Below are 12554 nucleotides of genomic sequence, written 5' to 3' on the forward strand. Positions count from 1 at the left end.
CTAACAGTGATTTTCCTCTATTAGAACCTGTTTGTTGAGCGGATTGGGCGCAAAGTGCTGCTTGCGGGAGGTTACAGTTTGATGGTTGTTTGTGGAATATTGTTCACCATCTCATTGACTCTCCAGGTGAGTCGCAGCCTCTTTCTCACAGTTAAAAGAAAGGAGTCAGGTTGGAATGAGTGCATTTTCAGAATGTGATGCCCACTTCCAGGACAATTTATATTTAGTTGTTGTTTAGGATGGGCTCATTGCAAATTCTTCTAGATTGTGGATTATGTTTTCATTAAAGTGGACATAATGGGAAGAATCTTGTGAAATGGAGTTAGTGTCAAAATTCTCAAACATCTTGGGTTCCCATTACAAGAGATTTTCAGTTGGTAAATTGCAAGAATGACGTCAAAACAAATATGTAAAGGCATCGTTGATCCAGCCTCAGCATAAAGCCCCTGGTGTCCAGCACCACATTTGGCACATCTCAATCTGCAGATTGACGTAGTGATGACCAGTGTCTAATCTTTTTAAATGGCTACATTCACCAGCAGGGAAGCTCTCTCCTGGTTAGGAAACCCAACGTTGCCCTTTTCCACCAGGCTGTTGACCAGTAATAAACCTGAGTATTTCACCTAATAGGTGAGAGAGCAAATCAACGTGTGCAGGAATTACTTTACACTGAAGGTCCTCTCCCTATTTGAGGAGGCAAATAAATATCATCTGAGACAGTCATGGTCTATTTTAGTGATCACACTTGATGAACTGCACTGGTACTAATTCAGTGCCATCAGGGTCTCAGTAACTTATCCTCACTTTGTTGCAGTTTTGGTACCAGTTCCTACCACTGTCTGGTCTTGGTAACTCATCCCTTGCACCTCTCCAAAGTCTTTGAACATGTTGTCGCCTCCCAAATCCATTCCCATCTTTTCAGTAATGTATGAGGGGACCAAGTGTAATGTATCAAGTTTGCTGAAGATACAAAACTAGGTAGGAAAGTAAGCTGTGAGGAGGACACAAAGAGGCTGCAAAGAGATATAGACAGTAATTGAGTGGGTAAGAATGTGACAGATGGAATATAATGCATGTCTTACTGATACTATCTGTCTTGACCTAGGACAAGATCAGCTGGATGCCATACATGAGCATGATTTGCATCTTTGCATCCATCTTAAGCTTTGGCATTGGACCAGGTAGGTCACACTATTGTAATCATATGAAGGAAAAACTCTAAATTCTGGATATACACAACAGGCCAGTCAACATCTGTAGAGAAAAAAAGATAACAACAACTTATACTTTAATGTAATAAAACACTCCAAGGCACTTATCCAAAAAAAAAAAAATTTTGACACCGAGCCATATAAGGAGATGTTAGGGCAGATAACCAAAAGCTTGGTCGAAGAGGTAGGTTTAAAGGAGAATCTTAAAGGAGGAAAAAGTAGAGGCGGAGAGATTTCGGAAGCGAATTCCAGAGCTTAGGACCCTAGGCAGCTGAAGGCACGGCCGCCAATGGTAGAGCATTTAAAATCGGGGATGTTCAAAAGTCCAGTGGAGAGCAGAGGTCTAGGAGGATTATAGGGCTGGAGGAGATTACAGAGATGAGATGGGGCGAGGCCATGGAGGGATTTGAAAACAAGGATGAGAATTTTAAAATCAAGGCTTTGCTTAACTGGGAGTCAATGTAGGCAGCAAGCACAGGGGAGATGGGTGAGTGGGACTTGGTGCGAGTTAGCACATGGGTAGCAGAGTTTGGATGACCTCAAGTTTATGGAGGGTAGAACTAGTGAGGCCGGCCAGGAGTGCATTGGAATAGTCAAGTCTAGAGGTAACAAAGGCATGGATGAGGGTTTTGTTAGATCCGTGGTTCAGTGGATATGCTGTTATTAAATAATCACACGGATGCTGTACATTAACAATAAACAGGTCTTTACTGGAGGAGGGTAGTCTCAAGACTAGGGGTACAGAGGCATGCGCACAGCTTATATACCGGTGTGGTCACTGCCGGTACTACAGTATACAGGAGCTGTAAAAGTAGTTCTGACTTAAAGGCACATACACTACAATTCCTCCCCTTTTAGATTAGTAGTACCCCTAATATTCAGATAACAATTAACATTTCAACATATACATTAAACAAAAAAAGTCCATTTATAGATTCAGTCTTTGGGGCGGCTTCCTGACCCTTTCGGGATAGCACCTCTCCGGAGGTTCTTGTTCTTGGTGCAGAGGCGATTCTGACCCCTTTTCATCGGGTAGTTCATCGGGTTCCACTGCTACTGGGTCTGAAGTAGATGCTACCGGTATGTCGGGTTCATCCCCAGGTACTCGAGACATGGGGTTGACGCGTTCCTGTGACGCTAAGATCTGATCGACGTGGCGTCTCACAATGTTCTCCCCGATATCCACTGTGTACATTAATGGCCCCTGCCTTGTACATATCGTTCTGGGTTGCCATTTCTCTGTTCGATAGTCACGGGCCAAGACTGGTTGCCCTACATTGAAGCTCCTTGTCGGCTTCTCATTGATGTGCTGGAATTGTTTGTCCTCAACATTTCTTCGCACATTTGGTCTGAGCAAGTCCAGACGAGATCTCAACCTTCAGTTAAAGAACATCATGGCCGGGGTCTGGTTGGTAACTGCATGTGTCGCGTTTCGGTAGGCTAAGAAATTGTCCATCTTATGCTGCAGTGGAATGTCATCATCGCACATGGCCTTTATCGCCTTCTTAAAGGTTTGTATGAACCTCTCAGCCAATCCATTTGTGGCTGGATGATACGGGACGGATGTGTAATGCCTTACCCCATTCCTTCTCATAAATTTTTGGAACTCGTCGGACACAAACTGTGGTCCATTATCAGAGCAAATCTGCTCTGGCAAACCGTTTCTGGCAAATATGGTCCGTAGGACTGCAATCGTTTTCTCTGTAGTGGTTGAAGACATTTTTATCACCTCAGGCCACTTTGAATGAGCATCCACTGCTATTAAGAACAGAGTCCATGAATGGACCAGCGAAATCAATATGCACCCATTGCCATGGAGAGGAGGGCCACTCCCATGGGTGTAGAGGGGCATGTGGTGGTGCATTTTGGACCTTCTGGCATCCTAAGCAGCTCTTAGTTAGGTCTTCGATTTGTTGATCGATTCCTGGCCACCACACATAAGCCCTAGCAAGGCTTTTCATTTTCACTCCCCCCAGATGACCTTCATGTAGCTCATTTAGCAATCTCTCCCTTAACTTGGGTGGAATCACCACTCTGGATCCACACATCACTGTCCCCTGGCATACTGACAGCTGTTCTCTTCTGAATGAGAATGCTGGCAACAGTGAGTCACCATGTGTTGGCCATCCCCTCACCGTCAATTCATATACCCGCGACAGCGTCGGATCATTGCGGGTCTCCTTCTCTATATCCGCGTTGGTTACTGGCAATCGTTCAATTATTGACGAATAAAATATCTCGATAGGGTCCACTGCTGGTGCTTCCTCCACAGTAGGCAGTGGCAGGCGCGATAGCCCATCAGCGTTCCCATGCTGTTTCGTGCCTTTATATTCTATTTCATATTGATTCGCCCCTAGAAACAGGGACCATCTTTGTAACCGCTGTGCAGTCATCACTGCAACGCCCTTCTTAGGATTAAAGATGGAGACAAGTGGTTGGTGGTCAGTCAGCAAGGTGAACTTCTGCCTATGCAGATAGTGGTTGAATTTTTTTACTCCCCATACTAGGCTGAGGGCCTCCCTGTCAATCTGGGCATAGTTGCGCTCGGCTGAGGTTAGTGACCGAGACGCAAAGGCTACTGGCCTCTCCAACCCGTCTGGGAATTTGTGTGACAGCACCGCTCCAATACCATAGGGTGATGCATCACATGCCAAACGAATTGGTAGTGCTGGGTTCAAATGGGCCAACACCTCTTTTGATGTGATCAATTCTTTACACTTCTGGAAAGCTCGTCTACGTTCATCATCCCACTTCCATGGTACCCCTGTTTGCAGTAGGGTGTTCAGTGGGTGTAATACCGTAGACAAATTTGGTAAGAACTTGTGGTAGTAGTTTACCAGCCCGAGGAACGACCTCAGTTGTGACACATTTTCCAGTGCTGGAGCCTTGACTACTGCCTCAATCTTGTATGGGGACTTATGTAACCCCTCTTCATCGATGATGTGGCCACAATACGAGATCTGTTTCTGGAAAAACTCGCACTTGTGGTGATTAGCTCATAGTCCATACTCCTTTAATCTGGTGAGCACCTTCTCCAAGTTGGCGAGGTGATCACCGTCATTTTCGCCCGTGACCAAGATGTCGTCCAAATAACACTGGGTCCCTGGAATCCCTTGCAGGACCTGATCCATCGCCCTTTGCCAGATAGCCGGAGCCGAGGCTACTCCAAACACCAGCCGGTTGTATTGATAGAGACCTTTATGAGTGTTGATCGTAAGGTATTGTTTCGAAGCTTCTTCTACCTCCATTTGCAAGTACGCCTGGGCTAGATCAATTTTGGTGAAGCGTTTACCTCCAGATAGCGAGGCGAAATATCCTCAATTCGTGGAAGCGGATATTGTACCGTGTGAAGGACTGGGTTCACTGTCACCTTAAAATCCCCACAGATGCAGACCTTCTTTGGTTCCCCAGGCGTATTACTCAACGACCTCTTCATTACAGGAATGATGGGTGTAGCCCACTCGCTCCAGTCCACTTTGGACAGTACTCCTGAATGTTCCAACCCTTCCAGCTCTGCTTCAACAGCTGGTCTGATCGCATAAGGCACTGGTCTGGCCTTCAAAAACTTTGGGCTTGCATTTTCCCCTATTTTAATCGTTGCTGTTATTCCTTTTAGTGTTCCTAGTCCCTCCTGGAACACTTCTTTTGCGTCAGTTAACATTTTTGACAGTCGTCCAGGTGTGACGTCGTCATCCTTTTTGGCCTCAACCTTCAGTGCCTGTATGGAATGCCAATCTAATTGTATCTTCTGGATCCATTCACGTCCTAGCAGTGGTGGTCCTCCATCTGGCAATACATATATATCCATTTTAGGTATTTCCTGGCCTTTATATGTCACTTTCACCCTTATTTTTCCTTTGGGGTAGACTTTTTGCCCCATATACGTCTTCAAGACAATCTCTGTAGCTTTCAAGGGTATGTGTGAAAATAGCCGCTTTAGTCTCTTTGATTTATGACTGTTAGAACTGACCCTGTGTCCAATTCCATTTTCACTTGGACTCCGTCTATCTTGAGTGTAACCCAGATAGTCTGGTGATCCTCCATTTCGGTTACCTTATGTACTTTCAGACAACCCAGCTCCTTGCTTCCGGAGTCTGTGTCACTTTTCTGTTCATCTGAACCACTGTCCATCACCTGGTGTACCTTTTTGTACTTCTCCTGTGGAGATTTCTTACTGTTGGTTTTCTTCCCAGACCTGCAGACTCTTGCTATGTGTCCTGCTTTCCCACACTGTCTGCACACTTGGTCCTTGAACCAACAATCTTTCTGGTCATGTGTTGTTCTGCCGCAGCGATAGCACTTCCCTGTTCCATAGGACATTTCGTTGGTGCCATATTCTTGCGGTCTCCGTTGTATCTCTGCAGCGCCCCTTGCGGCTGCTTCATGTGATACTGCCATACTGAAAGCTTTGTCCAGCGTAAGATCCTTTTCTGATAGAAGCCGTTTCTGGGTTCCTTTACTTTGTAGCCCACACACAAACTTGTCCCTTAACGTATCTGCTAGTCCCGCTCCAAACTGGCAGTGTTTCGATAGCTTGCGCAGTTCCGTTAGGTACTCAGCATTGCTTTCGTCTTTGTGTTGGTTCCTTTTATGGAACTTAAATCGTTCTGCTATCAGCAGCGGTGTGGGGTTTAAGTGGTCCTGTAGGATTCCTACTATGCTTTCAAAATTCTTGTTTACCGGCTTCTCTGGGGGTATTAGATTTCACAGTAACCCATAAGTTTTTGCACCCATGGAATTTAACAGAACCAGTGCTTTATTAGCATCTGGCACTTCATTCGCCCTGCAGTACACCTCAATACGTTCCACATATGTCGCCCAATCTTCGACTTCATTGTCAAACGTAGAGATACTGCCACTCTTCGGCATCCTTGGGTGTGAGTTAACTGTCAAAAATGGCGCCTCCCGCGCTTCCCCTTCGTCTCCGCTGGCACAAAATGGCGTCTCCCATGCTTTCCTTCCTTCCCGCGCTCGCCCTTCTTCTCCGCTGCGGCTTCTAAAAATGGCGTCTCCCGCGCTCTTCCTTTTTCTCCGCGGCTCAATGGCGTCTCCCGCGCTCCCCTTTCTTCGCCCCGCGGACCCTGTTCAGCCCAAGAGCCCGTGCTCTGCGCGTTCTTCTTTTTATATTTTTCGACGCCGCTCAGTCTAGAACCCGGCTGTTTCTTTACCCTCTCTCTCTCCGGTTTGTTTTCTTTTTCTCGACGCCACTCGGTGTTCAACCCCCGGCTGCGCCCTGCGCTCTTCACCCTCTGTCTTACCCCGTCGACGCTGCTCAGCTTTCTCTCTGCCGTCGGTTGGCTCCAGCTGCCGCTGCTCGGGAAGGGTCTGCGCTGGACCTGTCGTCGGTCTCTTGCTGCTCGTCGTGGCTGGGGAACCAAGCCCGGCTCTCCACAGCCTCCCCTGCGAAGTTCAATCTCTGCCTGACGGCTGGGCGGTTGCTCATGGTCGACGCCCGTGTTCCAGGCCTCGACTATTTTTTTTTTTAAAGTTGCAGGTAGATTCGAATCGACACTCGTCACCACTGTTAGATCCGTGATTCAGAGGATATGCTGTTATTAAATAATCACACGGATGCTGTACATCTATATATATATAAACGAATCGATCTGTCTGTCTATCTGTCTGTCTGTCCTTCTGTCCTCGGGTGTGCGTCTGTCCGACTATGCGCTCGAAAGTTATAGAGCGTACCTACGCGCGCGTTACCGCCGAAGAAAGCTTACGGTTCCGGGATGGTCGTAAGCGTATTTACTTTTCGGTCGGACAAAAATTGTTCGCCCCTTATGCAAAAAACCTTCAAAATTAAACTCATTATCTGCTACTTAGCATTGATTGACTGACGTCAAGGTTCGACCAATCCTGTGCCGTCACGATTGACCAATCCTACAGTACAGTCCCCTGACGGTTGGCCAATCGGTGTGTGTGTGTGGGCGGGACTAATCGTTTTCATCTCAGGGATGTGGCATCCATTGCCTCAAGCTAAAAACACCATTGCTGCTTCAACTCCTTCCAGCTCAAAATCTGCTGATGCAGCTTCGAAAACATTAGTATCTCTTATGTTATTTTTAAAAGATTTACCAAAAACGTTTTATAAGTACTTTCACTTTCATCTTTCAAGGTATTAAAAGGTAGAAATGTTGCCCGGCAGCAGATTGAGAGAGGGACACAGAGACAGGGCCAAAAAGCCTGGGACTCGATTTAAAATGTTGCCCGGCACCAGATTCACAGAGGGACACAGAGAGGCCCCAAAGCCTGGCACTCGATTTAAACCGCCCGGCCCAAAACAGCCCTGGCAAAGCTGGGCTCCCCCAGCTAGTTAACAATAAACAGGTCTTTACTGGACGAGGGTAGTCTCAAGACTGGGGGTACAGAGGCATGCGCACAGCTTATATACCGGTGTGGTCACTGCCGGTACTACAGTATACAGGAGCTGTAAAAGTAGTTCTGACTTAAAGGCACATACACTACAGGTTTCAGCAGCAGATTAGTTGAGGCAAGGGTGGAGACAGACGATATTACGAGGGTGGAAATGGGCAGTCTTAGTGATAGAACGGACATGAGGTAGGAAGCTCAATTCGTGATCAAATATGACACCAAGGTTGCAAACAGACTTGGTCAGCCTTAGATATTTGCCGGGGAGAGAGATCGAATCAGTGGAAAGGGAATGGAGTTTGTGATGTGAATCGAAGACGATGGCTTTGGTCTTCCCACTATTTAATTGAAGGAAATTTCTACTCATCCAGTGCTGGTTAATATTTAATATTTTAGCCTGAGCTCTTCAAACTGAAAGATAAATAAGCATTTTTGTAGAATCATGACAAAAAAAACAAAGGGGGCAACAGATACTCTAGTCACAGTGAGGGAGTTATTGGGTTGAATGACGTGCAACCTGCTTAATGGAAAAGCAGGAAATTGTGCATCTAACTTTTGCCCTGCCTGACTTGGGAGCTGTTGGGGTGCTGTAGAGGGAGCTTTATTTCATTCCCAGCACTGAAATCTTTCAGCTTCTTGATCCAGGAATGTCAAAATTTGTGCCTGGAAGCCCGCAGAGGGTGGCTAACTCAGTAGGTGGTGTTGCCAATGATGTGGCAGTCTTGTGACATGGTGTTCATTCTTATCAGATGATGCAAACAAGCAGCTGGGTTCGGTGAGCAGTAATGTTTGAACAATCATGAGGAGTTACCGGGGCCCCATTTGGTTTAGCGTCACACCCTACACCGGTGCTCTCTGTTGTGTATCTCAATTACAATGACCATAGTGTGCGAGGACTGTATTCTCCTCTGCTGACTGCTCGTGAAGAATGTCTCGTTACACCCCGATACCGAGGGTGCTGGTGCATCCCAACTTCTAAATCCATTGTGACTTCTTTGCCCTTAGCTGGAGTAACTGGGGTCATCCCGTTGGAGATCTTTGGCCACACTGCACAGCCCACAGCCTACATGATCAATGGCTCCCTGCTCTGGATAAACCTTACTATTACTGGGGTGACTTTCCCATTCATCGTAGTAAGTATATTGAACACAAACTAAATTTAACTTCATATGACAAGCTATCCTCTTGCTGTATTATTGCTTCCTGACAAACCACAGCCTTTTTTCCCCATTTAAAACAAATCTCTCTTTCCCCACCCACGCTCTGGTTTCTTGAGACCCTTATACCATTATCTAGCTTGAGGAGCAGAGGGAATCTATTCTCACGCCTCAGCCGCTATTTAGGAGTTATAAAGCAGTGGCCTGGGGTGCATGGCTAAATGATTTTCCTTCGCTCTCCATTAAAAACAGCTTGCTGTGGCTCAGCTCTTCTCTCCGCCCCCCCCCCAAACCCCGGCCCCCCCCATCAGCACCCGTCATCATGTGAGTAATCACCTGGCACAAATCTGGGCATCTTGCAGCACCATTTTACAGCACCACCAACTAAACAAAGCCGAAGCTCACTCTGATTCTAGGTAGACTTCTCTCTGTTCTTGGACAATGAGGACATTGCACCAGCATATGTCATAAAAGTATCATGGACTGAAATGGAGTTTGGGGATCTCAGGCCAGTTATAGAAAGTTGTTGCTGCACTTTGTTCTTGCATCCCAGATCTGCCCACAGTCCCAGTCAGGTAGCTTGGGCATTGGTATTACTCTTGGTTGGTGGATTGATGAGCTGCTGCGTTGGAGGTGGAACATATGCTGTTGGACCGGGTCTCCATTCCATCAATCCCCACGTTCATAGAATGATACACCACTGAAGGAGGACATTCGGCCCATCGTCCCTGTGCTGGCTTTTTGAAACTTTGTGCTTTTCCAGTCCTGATTGTACTGTTCGAGGCCAGGTGCTTGCCCAATGGGAGAGCCACCTACAGCTGTTCTTGGTCACTACTTGGTGATTTCTGTGAAGTACTTTGGAACTGTAGTCACTGCAGTAATGTAGGAAACACAACAACAATTTGCACATAGGAAGGTCTCACAAACCGCAGTCAGGTAAATGATTAATTAAATTGTTTTAGTGAAGTTGGTTGAGGGATAAATGTTGGCCAGAACACGGAAAAATTCCATGCTCTTCTTCAGACAGTGCCTTGGGATCTGTTTTGTCCACCTGAGAGGGTAGATGGGGCCTTGATTTAACATCTAATTTGAAAGGCAACACCTCTGACAGTGCAGCACTCCCTCAGTACTGCACTGGAGTGGTAGCCTAGATTATGTGCTCAATTCTCTGGAGTGGGACAAATTCACAACCATCTGACTCTGAGACAGAAGTTCTACCATTAGGGAACGGTAGCATAGTGGTAATGTCACTGGGCTAGTAATCCTAGAGGCCTGGACTAATGATCCAGAGACATAAGTTCAAATCCCACCACGGCAGCTGGGGAATACTAATAATTACTTGTATCAGATTGTTGTAAAAACCCATATGGTTCATTAATGTCCTTCAGGGAAATCTGCCGTCCTTACCTGGCCTAGCAAGCCACTCAGGTGTAACAAACTGCTACGAAGCACAATAATTAATAATAATAAAATAATGAAACCAAAATTGGGAGAGCTGTCCCACAGACTAGTCAAGCAACAGATAGTCATACTCACAGAATCATACCTTTCCCAAACTCCTCCATCACCAACCAGGGGTGGCGGCACAGTGGTATACAGTTGGGAAGGAGTGGCCCTGGGAGTCCTCAACATTGACACTGGACCCCATGAAGTCTCATGACTTCAGGCCAAGCAGGGGCAAGGGAACCTCCTGCTGATTACCACCTACTGCCCTCCCTCAGCTGATGAATTAGTACTCCTCCATGTTGAACACCACTTGGAAGAAGCACAGATAGTAGCAGGGGCACAGAATTTACTCTGGGTAGGGGATTTCAATGTCCATCACCAAGAGTGGCTCGGTAGCACTACTACTGACCGAGCTGGCCAAGTCCTGAAGGACATAACTGCCAGTCTGGGCCTGCGACAGGTGGTGAGAGAACTAACACGAGGGGAAAAACCTACTTGACCTCATCCTAACCAACTTACCGGTTGCAGATGCATCTGTCCATTGGTAGCAGTGATCACCGCACAGTGTGAGACCCTCCACTGTGTTCTGTGGCACTACCACCGTGCTAAATGGGATAGATTCAGAACAGATCTAGCAGCTCAAAACTGGGCATCTATGAGGGGCTGTGGGCCACCAGCAGCAGCAGAATTGTATTCCACCACAATCTGTAACCTCATGGCCCAGCATATTCCTCACCTCTGCCATTACCATCAAGCCAGGGGACCAACCCTGGTTCAATAAGGAATGTAGAAGAGCATGCCAGGAGCAACACCAGGCGTACCAAAAGATTAGGTGCCAACCTGGGGAAGCTGCAACACAGGACACATGCATGTTAAAAAGCAGAAGCAGCATGCTATAGACAGGACTAAGCGATCCCAGAATCAACATATCAGATCAATGCTCTGCAGTCTTGCCACATCCAGTCGTGAATGGTGGATCATTAAGCAACTAATGGGAGGAGAAGGCTCCATGAATATCCCCATCCTCAATGATGGTGGAGCCCAGCACGTGAGTGTAAAAGACAAGGCTGAAGTGTTTGCAACCATCTTCAGCCAGAAGTGCCAAGTGGATGATCCATATTGGCCTCCTCCTGAGGTCCCCACCATCACAGAAGCCAGTCTTCAGCCAATTCGATTCACTCCACGTGATATCAAGAAACAGCTGAGCGCACTGGATACAGCAAAAGCCAATTACCACCCCACCAGTCTACTCTCAGTCATCAGCAAAAGTGATGGAAGGTGTCATTAACAGTGCTATCAAGCAGCACTTACTCACCAATAACCTGCTCACCGATGCCCAGTTTGGGTTCCGCCAAGACCTCATTACAGCCTTGGTCTAAACATGGACAACGGAGCTGAATTCCAGAGGTGAGGTGAGAGTGACTGCCTTTGGCATCAAGGCAGCATTTGACTGAGTGTCGCATCAAGGCGCCCTAGTAAAACTGAAGTCAATGGGAATCGGGGGGGAAAATGCTCCACTGGCTGGAGTCATACCTAACACAAAGGAAGATGGTTGTAGTGGTTGAAGGTCAATCATCACAGCCCCAGGACATCGCTGCAGGAGTTCCTCTGGGCAGTGTCCTAGGCCCAACCATCTTCAGCTGCTTCATCAATGACCTTCCCTCCAACATAAGGTCAGAAATGGGGGTGTTCGCTGATGACTGCACAGTGATCAGTGCCATTCACAACTCCTCAGATAATGAAGCAGTCCATGCCTGCCTGCAACAAGACCTGGACGACGTTCAGGCTTGGGCTGATAAGTGGCAGGTAACATTCGCGCCACAGAAGTGCCAGGTAATGACTATCTCCAACAAGCGAGAGTCTAACCACCTCCCCTTGACATTCAACGGCATTACCATCACCAAATCCCCCACCAACATCCTGGGGGTTACCATTGACCAGAAACTTAACTGGACCAGCCACATAAATACTGTGGCAACAAGAGCAGGTCAGAGGCTAGGTATTCTGCGGCAGGTGTCTCACCTCCTGACTCCCCAAAGCCTTTCCACCATCTACAAGGTACAAGTCAGGAATGTGATGGAATACTCTCCACTTGCCTGGATGAGTGCAGCTCCAACAACACTCAAGAAGCTTGACACCATCCAGGACAAAGCAGCCCGCTTGATTGGCACCCCATCCACCCTCCACCACCGGCGTACCGTGGCTGCAGTGTGTACCCTCTACAAGATGTACTGCAGCAACTCGCCAAGACTTCTTCGGCAGCACCTCCCAAACCTGCAACCTCTTCCACCTAGAAGGACAAGGGCAGCAGGCGCATGGGAACGCCACCACCTCCAAGTTCCCCTCCAAGTTACAGACCATCCTGACTTGG

At 47.3% G+C, this 12554-nt stretch overlaps 1 protein-coding gene across 1 annotated transcript in view; it reads left to right on the top strand.

Moving 5' to 3' along the window:
* LOC147104511 (solute carrier family 2, facilitated glucose transporter member 11-like) overlaps window positions 1–12554 on the top strand; it is a 124736-nt gene that overhangs the window by 102863 nt on the left and 9319 nt on the right. Inside the window, exons 11-13 of the mRNA XM_085961871.1 lie at window positions 25–126; window positions 1106–1181; window positions 8586–8713. Of these exons, the coding sequence (XP_085817997.1) occupies window positions 25–126; window positions 1106–1181; window positions 8586–8713 (306 nt within the window). The remainder of the gene's footprint in view (window positions 1–24; window positions 127–1105; window positions 1182–8585; window positions 8714–12554) is intronic.

This window comes from Somniosus microcephalus, chromosome 19, assembly GCF_052327205.1.
Source record: "Somniosus microcephalus isolate GS21.2 chromosome 19, FLI_Smic_1.0, whole genome shotgun sequence".
In the NCBI taxonomy this organism is placed as follows: Eukaryota; Metazoa; Chordata; class Chondrichthyes; order Squaliformes; family Somniosidae; genus Somniosus; species Somniosus microcephalus.